Below are 12,864 nucleotides of genomic sequence, written 5' to 3'. Positions count from 1 at the left end.
TAAAGATTAACTCGCCTGGTAGAATCGCCACATTAGTGCCTCTGATCATGTTAACAACCACGGCAGAGGGACGGCGTGCGGTCTGATAAGATCCATTGTACAGTATGTGTCATATTTAACATTTGAAATTTTGAGATATCATCAGAATATCATAATATGGGATATCCACAAGCTGCAGCCAAGATGTTGACAAAGAGCTTTAAGATTAGGAAAAATACATTTGATGGTTTAAGCTCATGTAATGTGAAGATTTGCTGATTGACTTTATCTTACATGATATTACACTTCATATTTTGGGGCATTGGTCAGCCAATAAGGACGCGTGCAGTTGTCAACTTTGGCCCTTTAATGCTATTTTATGCTTTAAAAACATGGCTAATGTTAGCTCGTAAGTAAGATGGATGCTATTGAGTAAATGATATGTGATGATCATATAAATGTATGTAAATGCTGTTCATATGATCTTTCCTAAGCAGGATGGCAGATTCAGAGTCAGATTCCAGTTAAAACACATGACCCAAAAAAATAAACCCAAAAATACAAGGAATCGCTGCTGATAAACATGTCACTCTTGTTGAGTTCAGCCGTCCAAACATTTGTTTTGCACAGCATGTGATTTAAAGTTTGTTGAAAATCTCCACAGTATTTAGAGCAAGGGAAAGCAGGCGGCAGGAAAGAATAGAGGAGTAGAAACAACAGTGAGGCCATAGAGATTATGGTTTCATTCACAGGAAGAGCCACATTCACAGGTGCTACTTTTTCCACTGCAAATTGTTTTTTGGGGGAAAAAAAAAAAGATGAATGCAGCTCAAACTCGCCCCTGTTTTCTCAGATTAAGCTCTATAAATTGGTTTCAGCCTTGGTGCTTGGTGTGACAAGGGCCCTCAGTGTGATCCTCAGTAGCAGATGAAACTCAACTCCCAAGTATTTTCTTTTTCCTTTTTTTTTGTATTTGCACTCCTGTTTAGCTCATTCAGTCTTACAGTGTGAGTCACTGTCTGGACTGGTTTGATGATGCGGTCACAGTTCAGACTCTCAAACATCGGACGTCTGCCACAACAGTACACAGGAACATCTGGATGCAGATCTGGGGTCTTGACATGAAGGTTCCTCCAAATCAAAATAAGGAAATGAGGCAAACCTCAGCAAAGTCAGCAGGAAACATTGACTCTGAAATTAAACAGGGATTAAAAACTAGGATATGAAGGGAAAAAAAGGAGCTAGGACTTGAATGTTTGCTTTTGCCAAGAAAAAAAGGAGTGTTGGAGACGGATGCACATTTTTCTAGACATGGAAAAAAAACGGGCTTATTATTAAATTACAGGTTATGTGCTCATGAGGAAATTATTAAAAGCTGGAAGTGCTGAGGAGTCGGCTGAGACCACCACATGGAGACGGGAAAGGAAACACATCTACCGCCTGTTTTTTGTTTGTTTTTTTTGGGTCACGCATCTCAATAATGAATATTCATGAACACATAATTGGAGCCTTTTAAAGTCACTAAAATGAGATGAGTTTACACACCAGTATGCATTTTGGAGGAGAAAGTGCTAGTGCCATGTGGGGGGAGTTCACTAATGAATTTCCCACTGCTGCTCATCCGCGGTTCCCAAACACCCTCTGGAATCTCTCTGAGTTTTTTCTCATGAAAACAGCTCGAAATTAAACGACTGCGCGGAGTGTAATTTGCAGTTGGTGATACACCCCGCGCAGAAAGCGTGATTTACACACTTTAGCTCATTCGGAGCCGTCTTGACTCAAGATGAGGGGGAAATAATGGAAACAACAGACATCAGAAGTACATTTCTCCGCTTGGAGGAGCGCCAGTGCAGATATCAATTTGGCGCCTTTTAGAGACGATAAAGCGCGCTCGTAAACATGAGTGAGCACAGATGTGCTAAATGTGCCTTGCCATTTTCCACACAGCAATCTTTGGGAGTTAGATGAGTGAGGGGGAAAAAAAAACTAAATTACGTCATGGCTTCAAATATCCACAATTTTTTGGATAGCGCACAGAAGGAACAAATTTGGTCTCTCAAGTCATTGTCTATTCAGCGGAACAAAGATACTTTCACAAGGAAGGAGCATTTGATTTCACTTCAGCCTTTAACGAGCAAACCAACCAAACCTGAACCAACCACAATCTATGCTAATGACATTCAATCCAGCTATAAAGGGAAATACACAGTCGCTATCAGAATTTCACATTCACAATAACTCAGTCACAGATTTTTATGCACTTTGACTTTTCTAAAAACTATAAACTGCAGCTAAAAGCAACACAATGTTTCCAAAAAATGATTATACCACACACATAATAAAAGAAGGTGAACTAATTAACATGGTTTAGCGACAGTACACTCAGCTGAACTACTACGTGCAACACGTCTGCCATCACACAAATTACTCCAATTTGTATCATTGCATTCATTTTCACACGATCTTTCACTCAAGGGTCACTCAAAGCGTTACCCTCATCGGCAGACACAGTGACTGGCAGAGGTATACAGAGGCATGAATATGAAACAAAGACTAACGTGTGAAAGAGTCAATTTCACATCTGCATACTGGTCGACCTCCTTGTGAAAAGGGGGTTTTCAGAAGGTAACACAAAAATGTTTAGAAAATTCCTCTAATTGCTAAATATGTGAGGGAGGAAGGGAGGGGGTGGGTTTCTTGACTCATCTGGGCCACACTGACATCTTCATTCTGTGTCTGTATCCCTGTATCCCTGCCCCAGATTTTGGGTTTATGATAAAAGCATCACCACAGTAGGATTATTGTTGCAACATGTACATAATGAGATAAGTGTATAGATACTTTACAGATAACACAACCTCTCTGCAGAGGATAATCAGTCTTTCCACCACAAAATTCTACTGTTTAGACACCTTTTACACTTTACAGCAGAAAATGTGATCATCACCAAATCATTATCCTGGTACCAGCTTTTCAAATGTAACTTTTTGCTGCTGCTTTTCTTTGTCTTTCAAGATAAGACGTTGAATACATTGCACTGTTTTTGACAGCTGGTCTGAAAAACCAATTATTTGAAGACTAATCTGAGAAACTATCCGTAGGACTGATTGATAACGGCCAAAAAGTGGCAATAGTTTGATAACAGCACGCGACCTTAATTCAAAAGACCTGCTCCTTCTTTTTAAATCACAGAAAGAAAAATGTGAAAGTACAAAGCATCTCTCAGTGTAATTGAAAAGATAACGAAAAGATAATATAGGCTGACTCTTGAAACTCTCGCCAACTGCTCGCAAAAGCAGAGCATAGCCCAGCAGTCACACACCATCGCCATTACTGCCCCTCTTGTTTACCACTCGGGCCTGTCTCTGTCATTTCACCCCCCACCGAGTTAGACACTTTTCACACCTCGCACAGCAGAGCTCCAGGCCGGTCGTGCCTGGCCTGCCCTGGGAAAACTTGAGCACCAAAAGGGAGGAAGGGTTCACACTCTTCCCCCCACTCGTTTCCCTTCATCTCCCTCTTCTTTTTTTTTTCTTCCTATACCGTCTCAAACTGGAAGGCAGCAGGCAGTTAGAAAATAGAACGAGAGAAAGAAAGGAAGAAAACAGACGTCCTGACACAGGGTTTTCCCCATTTCTCTTTGTCACAACCACAATCCCCTCCATTGCAGCGCTGCCAAGGAAGTTTCCATTTGCTAAGCTAATTAAATAGAAGAAAAACGGGAAGAAAGAGGGTGGGAACAGAGGAAGAAAGAGCAAGAGAGTAATCTTCCAGCTCTACTGTGTCTAAATATTTTCATCCAGATTGCCACATGCACATGCGGGTTTTGTTGTCTACTGATAACAGCTTCTGATAAGTCTGCTATAGCGAAGGTGGCTGTCGCCCAACATAAACCAGCGCTGGTTTCACTGCAGCCGCATCTCCCTAATGTGTTTTCCCTATGCTTCGGTGGCCGGGACGACTGTGTATTTTAAACATGTGGCTATAAACTCGTATGCACACATAACCCACAGGAACGTAGAAGAGAAGAAAAAAAAGGCAACACATGCACAGTCAACAGTTTGACTATTTGTGAGTCTTTACTAGTATGCACAAGTCCCTGCCAAAGTACGAGCCTCTTCTAACTCGTCAACAAAAGAAAGGAGGAGGAGGAGGAGGAGGAGGAGGAAGGGGGAGAAGAAGGCTGCTTCTTTTAAACACACATACGTCCTGCAGATGTTCGCAAATTCAATGAAAAGTGCTTGCGACTTAAGGGAAGGGGAAAAAATGGGGTGTATCCTAAAAAAGAAAAAAAAAAAGCAATGAAAAAAAAAAAATCATCCCTTCCCTTCATTCCTTCCAGTTGCCTGAGAGGAAATATTGTGCTGCTGTTCTCAGCCTAATCCACTGTGGTAATGACAGGCAGCATCTTGACCGTGCTGGCAGAGAGATGGGGCAAGAGGGGGGGGGGGGCAGCAAATCAACACGGTGGAAGCATGAGACTGCGTGTTTGTCTGCTTGTATGCGTGTGCCTGCGTGCGTGGCAACAAAACATGAGTTCATGCGTGGACACAGATGGATTCAGGGGGGGAAAAAGAGAGAGAGGAGGGGGGGGGGTTGTTATGCTTTCAGTGGTCCAACAGCCCCTACCTCCTGCCTTCTGTGGAGTCCATTAGCGATTGCATAATGCTAGACAGACAGGGACAGAGTGAATGCAGCCCCCTGAAGGGACGGACAGTAGCATGGAGGTAGGTGGCTCCGCAGAGTAAGAAACTCAGTGTTCCTCTGTGTGTGTATGAGGCGGATTTGTTAAAAAAAAAAGAAAGAAAGAAAGAAATGAATGAATAAGGGGAAAGAAAGCAGCAGCTCTTTGACAGTCAGACACACCACAAGCGGTTGCATGCAGGGGACCTGCCTGTGTCCTCAGTTTGAGGGATTCTAGGTTAATGCAAAATAAAAGAGCATCATTAAATATACAGCAGCAGAAGCTGCAGCCACAGCACAGCATATGGTCTCTGCCTCTGTGTGGTGGCACTACATAGCTTCATTTTTTCTGCTCCATCGTTACCCTTTTATACTTTCATCACAATCACAATTTGGACATTTCAATCCTCTTGTATTATCCACTGCTGCCCTTATTCCTGTGGATTTCATCTCTTGAATAAAGGATGATAGAAAAGAGGGAAGATGTTTTGTCCACTCACCGTAGACGGGGCGTTTTTACTTATTCATCATGAAGTACATTGCAAATCAAGTGTTTCGAGATGAAACATATTGCTTTTCATCACTGGAGAAATAAGAGAAAATGTCCAACGTACACACCTCATTCAGGCTCTGAAAGCTCAGCGCTGTGCAGCGAAACCAGCCAAGTGTTGCATTCAGTTTAGAAGCCTTGAAGAGGGTGTCAAGAGGATTAAAAAAAAAAACACCAAGAGCAGTGGAAAATAACATGTGTTCAGAATATATACGACCTTCATATCAATCTATCCAACTAGAATTAGCGGTGTGGGTTATTTATTCTCAGTGCATCTTGGAGTGAATGATGTGTGTAGATGTGTGCATGTGTGGAGTTGTCAAGAAAAACACACAAGACGGTTTTAAGTTGAGGCGAAGGTCAGCGTGCGTGTCGGTGCTGTTCATTTCATTAACACTAAATCGGAAGATACAAAACCTGCATTCAAGCCAGAAAATGAAACTGGAACGCCACTGTGGGACTGAGATTAAAAAAGAAAAAACATCCCTGACAATACACAGCCTACACCTTTTCTCCTCCTTCCAAAAGCCATCAAAGGCTTCAAGTTGACGTCTTGCATTTGGCGCTTTGGCCTCTTAACCTTTGGAACAATATAGGCTTAGCGTGCCTTTGCTTTTCGACCATTTGAGGGCAGTTTATCATAGCCATCTGACCTCACTTGCCCTTTCGAGGAAAGACTGAGACAGCCTTCACCCTGTATCATCCTCACATACGGGGTCAGGGCCGTGACAAATGCCTGCGAGAAAAATATAAACAGATTTGTGAAATATTTCTCCGACAGAGATAGTCCATGTAATTCTTGAATCTCTGACTCCTCCGACCTCCTATCTCTCTCTCTCTCTCTCTCCCTCCTTCTTCCATGATGCTCCTCAGTTTTTCCTCAGCCATCCTTAGAAGCTCATAGCGAATCCAGCCCTCCTCCTCCTCCTCCTCCTCCCTTCTGATGTGATTCCTTTGAGTCCAGCATCAGAGTGCTAGACGGCACACAGAACCCCCCTGTAAATCACAGATGTAAAGGGAGGTGAACAACACCCACGCTTCCCACCAAAACATGACACAAATTACAGACCACAACATCTGGTGAGTGGCGTGCACCGAATACACGGCGGGGCGGGCCAAGCCGAGCGCGCGTAGCCTTAGTTTAGCCCCGGCCAGAGCCAATTCCTTCTTTCCTTCCTCCATCACTAAAAAAAAAAAGTTCTTGGAAGTGGACGAGTGGAAAACGTTACAAAGTCTGTCTGTGGGCTGCTGGACGGAGCAGCTCCAATGTTCAACTGCACTCTGACCTCATCTAATGAGAGATAACAACACGGCGGCAAGCATGGCTCCACGGCGCTTTGCAGTCTACGAAACACGGTACAAACAACAAGCAGGTTGGTGATGAAACTTTTTCCAAAGCCAGATGGAGCAGCTAGTTTTTCCTCCACCTTTTTCCAAAGCCACTGGGTATTACACTGTACCCCTGTGATGTGATGTGATGGGGTAATTAAAACACAGCCAGATGTGCCTGGAGCGGGTTATCAACCGCTTGTCAGCACCAGCGCCAATATTGAGAATCAATGTCACGTGTCAGGTTCCACTGAGGCCTTCAGGGGACATAGATAAAGGGGAGGAAGATATTGATCAGGTTGAAGTGTGAGTGTGTATGTGTGTGTGGTTATGGACTGTCCATGTAAAACTCATGATGATGGGTCAAGCATGCCAAACCTCCCATGACCCTGTGAAGACCATCTCCACTTTCTGTGAAAATAAGTTGAAAGCCATACTACATCATACTTAAAAGTGACCATAAACACACCACTCTGTAAACTGAACTGCAGTCTAATATAATATTGCCATGCAGAGATGGCACCTTTGGGAAACTTTTAGCTGTTGTGGAGACTGTGTCAGACACTATGAGGCTGATAACTGTAGTAAAGGGATCCACTCCATGTGTTGGCTCACTGAAGAGCTCAAGTGTTGTCCACACATTACACAGCCTGGGTGAAGGTTTAAAAAAAACATAGTTGAAAACAAGTAAAAAAATTAAAAAAAAAAAAAAAAAAAAGAAATGTACACGGGGTGACCTCATGCAAAACAATGAGTCATTAAAACAACAGTGTCTGAATCAGCTAATTGGACAAGCGGCTCTAGCAGAGGAGGAGGCACTGCGCCAAGCGACAAGTCACAACCCACAGAGAAACAACAGGAGGGGACAATAATGACAGAGGCTGCACATGAAAGTGCCAAAATCTGTCATTCCAAACAACCCGGCCAATTTGCAAGGGTGGTGACGCATACTCAGTTAGAGGGCACCACACTGACTGAACCTCAACAGCAACACTGATGTACAATATGAACTGTTGCTATCGGTCAAGCCTGGATACTCCTCGGGGGGAGCCATATTCATTTCATTCAATCATTCAACACAGAAAACAAAGATGAGTTTATCTAGTAGCTGAGCTGGATTGATGTTTACTCAATATTACATCAATCTGTACAGCTGTCACAGGAACCCATGTTATCTTTTTTAATAACAAATCATCATTATTCAGCTTTCCTCCCTAGTGTGTCCATCATACCCTTCCTCTCAGATGCTATTCAGTCTATAATGGTCCTATTCAGTGTGATCTTTCCCTCTGGTTGCTGTTAATTCATAGTCTCGCTCTCAAAGAGATGATAAAGGAACAAAAACATGCATGTCGAGTCAACTTTATGTGTCCCTTTAAAGTGGAGCTCCAGAAAACCGAAGGTCCAGGGCTTGGGAGAAGCACGTCGACCTCTGCAGGCTCTGAGTGGATTTCAGTGTCTTGAATTACTACTTCAGAAAGAAATGTGCTGTAGCAGTTTCTCGTGCAAAAGTGGCAGCGTTTAGGCTGACCAAGGCTCTCACACACACACACACACACAACAGATTCAATGGGATTCAAGCACCGAAGACTCACGGCGTCCAAACAAACTACTGTTGTTGTCACCATCGGATAAAAGCAGCGTCTTTTACGCAAAACAAATGGAGACAAAACACATGTGAAAATCTGCAAATGCTCCGAGGGGGGTTCTCAAACACTCTCACACAAACACACGCACACACACATACAACAGTGAGTGGGTTATACGTGGACCCAAGTTGCCGTCCTCTCCTTCCACCACCACTAGCACCACCACCACCACCACCACCGCCGCCGCTACAGTAGCTGTTTAAGTTTGCTTTCCAAAAACTCACCCTTTCCCCGGAGAGGACGACGGTCAGGCCCAGGGTCAATATTATCCAAACGTTCCTCATTATTCCTCTTTTATTTATTGAAACGCGTTGTTACGGGGCGAAATGTCAAATCTTTCCCCTCTTCTTCTTCTTCGTCTTCTTCTGTCTCCCTCTCGCTCTCCTTCACCCCTCGCTCCAACTCCTGCCGCTTCTCTCTCTCAGGAGTGGGATCCCACCGGATACGTGTTGCGTTTTGGTTATTCCTCCCCCTCTCTCTCTCTCTCTCTCTCTCTCTCTCTCTTTCTTTCTCTCTCTCCCTTTCTCTCTCTCTCCGGGCACTTCTTTTTCTTTCTTTATTCTGTCTTTATCTGCGTTAATTTGACAGAACTGTGTACACAAACGAGCACGGGTTTAATAATTGCAAAGTCCTCCGCGCGCCTGATCTCAGTGAAATCCGCACGAGACACCTAAGCGCTCTCTCTCTCTCTCTCTCTCTCTCTCTCTCTCTCTCTCTCTCTCTCACTCACTCACTTGAAGTAACGAGGACAAAGTGAGGCACGCGCACGAGGCTGACGCTCCGGTGAGTGCGTGCGTGCGCTCTTTTTTGCGAGCGAGTCACCGCGAGACAGACTGAGAACTCAGTGCAAAGTCACCAAAAACACAAGGATAATGATATCAATATATTAATTATACATATTCTATAGAATAAAATAGAAACTATTATGCTGTTTATCGACAAGCTGCGATTTCTTATTAGCCTACTATTGATTATTGTTTTCCACCGGGGGCGGTCGATAACAGACTGTGAGTGAAAGCCTCAAAGCTAATTGAACCATTTATCTCCACGTTGAGATAACGATCATTAATTGCACTATAATGAGGATTCCCACAATTCCACTCAGTCGCCGCTCTATATCACAATCAAGTCGTATTGTGTTGTCTTATTGTGATGCAGCAGTGATGTAATGAACGCATAAGCTACGATTAGTCGTTTATTGCAGCATGTAATTAAATAAATACACCATAAGACCCACAGCAGAGAGGAGTTCACGTCTGCTCCGTGCTATAGGACCTTCTCCACGGTCCCGTGGAGTTTAGACATTTATGGTCGAAGTCGCTCCCTGCCGGTAGAAATTAATAACTCCCCCACATGCAGGCTACACTGTTCAACATGGTTCATTATAAGAGTTGTAGAAACTTGTGCATGTAAGTTTATACATTAAAACTGATTTAAGCCTATACCCCTTTGTGCTTATTCTCTGTTTAAGGCTCCCTGTAGATTTCAGTTACAGATGTTGAAAGTGTTCTTTGGTAAAGGATTAGGTCCTGGCACTGTAAATCCAGAAATGTGTTGTTGCCTGATAGCAGTCCCACAAAAGAAGCTTATTGTACCTATAAAGTTTCATTCTCTGTATAACACATTCTTTGTGTACCTCATTTCAAGAGACAACTTAAAAAAAAATCTGCACAAAGTTTCAAATCAGAGTTTACAGGAAGGAAATTAAATGTTTAAAACGCTGAATGAATTTCAACACAGAAGAGTTGACAGGCCACAAACAAAAGGCTACAAGCTGAAAAAAAACCATGATAAACTCTACTTTCAACTGTAACCTTTTTAAAAATATATATATATTTCCATTAAGTTACCCCTGCAAAGACCATTATGGAAAAGACAATTATCTCCAAACATGTGCAACCAATGAATTTTAAGAGGTAATTTCATTGTATAATTGATTTTTGAAAAAAGGTGTGATTTTCTCCATGTGGCAGTCTTTAAGTGATCCCCTGAGGAGAAACTATGCAGCTCAAATCTTTCACCTCACAGTCAAACATTTCCAGATCACTGAAATCATTGTGAACAGTTAACAACAACTTTTTTTTCCCAGAACCTTTTGAAAACCACTAATCCCACCCTGTAATAGCCTACTCTTCTCTCTGTGCACATAAACCCTTCAACTAATCACAAGCACTGCAAAACAAAAATCCCCAGGCACCATCTTGGCCACTTTGGCAAGGTGATTTCCTTGAAATCCTGGAAAGGAAACCAAGGAGTAAAATGTGTCAGTGTGAGTGTACTGTACAGTGCAATATTTGCGGTTAACTCAAATTGTAGCTATTAACAGGTTTAACCACATGATACCCTTAACCAGTGATGCTTTAACTCTCAGAGGAAAGAAGTGACTCACTGGCAAATTAGAAAGCTTTACTGATTTGCACCACTGAAAAAAAAGAGAGAACTTGAGGCACAACAACAACATAAATCGTTCTCATGACTGGTTAACAAGCACATTTCTATACTATGAGTGTAATGAATCATCACTGAACAGTGACTGTTTAGAGATTTCGCTGGTATTCACTATTTTAGTGAGACTTTGATTCACAACAACAATATCTCCAGCTTTTTGAAAACAGCACTTTAGATAACTTCAGTTTGACTTGTCTTTTGTTGCATTATGATTTTCACAATAAAGTCTGAATCACAGTGAATAGATGATGGCCATGGTTTGGTCCCTCTTTTAAAAACACATCAGTCTGTGTCATGGACAAAACCAGGCATTTAAATGAAATAGGGAAATACATTTTTTTCATTATAAAAAAGAAAATTTTACTTACGATATACAAATTATTTTATTAATCCTTGAAGGGAAATTCATTCGTCTGTCAGCTCATTGACCATTTGCAGAAGAATAAAAAAGCCTGATGGCTGTTAGGTATGAAGGATCTTCTACATCTCTCCGTCCTGCAGCAAAGAGAGAGAAACTGTCCACCGCACCACCACTGCTTTTTCTGCTTTCAAGGTGCCATGAAGTGGATGATCCGAGTTGTTCAGAATGGCCTCCGCCATCTTCATGTGCATCTCTCCACCACATCCCCCAGTGAGTCCATAGGGAAACATGATTTAAGTGCCTCAGGATGTTTGGCCTGTGTCCTATACGGCTTCATGGAGAACTTTACATCTGCAGTAGCCGTTGGTGGGATGTACACACACTTATGATTTGAAAAAATGTCAACTTTCTGAGTCTTCACCAATATCTCCGGCTCATCACTCTTGAAGGACAGTTCATCTCCACTTCCAGGCTGCACCATCATGGCATCATCTCAGCTGGAACGGGGTGGCGTCCTACAGACTTGCTCCAATTTTAGTGAAAGAAGCTCCTCTCTGAAGAATCTCCTCTCCACACACAAGTAGCCTATCCATCGGTAGTTGACAATATAAGCTAGTCTATGACAAAAACATACAAATCACAGCAGAAATAAAGCAAAGGTTGAGTAAAAACTCAGAGCTACCAGACTTTGCTGCTCCCAGTTGAAGCACATGTTGTGGAAACTTGAACTTAATTCTGGTGTATTTGTGTGGTTTCTTTTCAACATTCGATAATAAGTAATTCAAATCCATTTTTATAATTCCTAGCTTAGCTTATGTTAGCTTAGCATGAAGACATAGGAGAAAACATGGGGGAAAAGAGCTAGCAAGGCTGAGTTAACTAAATTACCCTGTAGCCTACTGTATCTCTTATGCTCACATACAAGTTGTCACACAAAGATCAAAGTGTAAAACTTAAAGTTCTCTCTTTCTTGATAATTGACCTGTAACTTCCTGGATTGTTCGCTGGTTGCCCAGCAACAGGTTTTGGACGGGAAGTGCTGTGGCCGAAAGGATCCGATAAATAGAGCAAAGCTTTTTGTATGCAAGATACAATGCTTTAATTTATGAGTTTTAGAAGTGCTGCAGGATTTTTTGTTAACATTGGACATGCTGGAGTGGCTGTTTCCCCCCTGAAAACATTAGACTGGAATCAATTTCCTCAATGAACATATTTCTCAAAATGTTCAACTAATTCTTGAAGGCAGTAGGCTAGTTAATATTACACTCTGCCTTTGCTTGTAATTCATAATGCATACCCCGAATGATTACAGATGTAGTCTCTGTTCCCTTTCAATGTAGCGCCTCTTTGAATATTCAGTGAAGCCAGGGAAAGGTACCTGTTCACTGATAAGCCAGGTTTCACTCCGTCAAGTACCTGACTGCTTTAGCCACACTGCACTGGAGGAGGATGACAAGAAGACCAGGAGATGAGACAGGGAGGCAAAGACAGCAGGGGAATGGGGGAGCAGTAACAGGTCCCATTTGACCTGTACAGTTTTCTTTGTCCTTATCAAATTGTTCTTCCTCTGAATAGAAACAAACAACAGAAGAAAAGGTGGATGGCAGAAAGTGGTGGCAGCCAACCTTGCAGAAAACTGAAGAGTACTTCACTTTCTTTTGTGTGTGGATGAATGTGACTTTTAAACCAAGTGCAATTCAAATTTAAACAAAATAATTCAAAATGAAATCCTGTGGCCCATCCCCCCCACTGTAATGGACAAGCTTCCCAGGCCTCATCCCTTTCCTCCTCAGAGGGCTTAACTCTACTCCTGTGTCCCAGATTACGCAGCCAATTAGGGCGAAGGCAAAGCCCCTTCTGCTACC

At 42.6% G+C, this 12,864-nt stretch overlaps 1 protein-coding gene across 1 annotated transcript in view; it reads right to left on the bottom strand.

The window, feature by feature from the left end:
- Positions 1–8,511, bottom strand: part of sdc2 (syndecan 2) — a 40,914-nt gene extending 32,403 nt beyond the window's left edge. Inside the window, exon 1 of the mRNA XM_085791223.1 lies at positions 8,415–8,511. Coding sequence (XP_085647349.1) covers positions 8,415–8,474 — 60 coding nt within the window. The 5' untranslated portion in view covers positions 8,475–8,511. The remainder of the gene's footprint in view (positions 1–8,414) is intronic.
- Positions 8,512–12,864: the final 4,353 nt, after the last annotated feature.

Source organism: Trachurus japonicus, chromosome 11 (genome assembly GCF_045865225.1).
Source record: "Trachurus japonicus isolate A0001 chromosome 11, Traja_1.0".
In the NCBI taxonomy this organism is placed as follows: Eukaryota; Metazoa; Chordata; class Actinopteri; order Carangiformes; family Carangidae; genus Trachurus; species Trachurus japonicus.
This window is presented reverse-complemented; position numbering and strand designations above follow the sequence as displayed.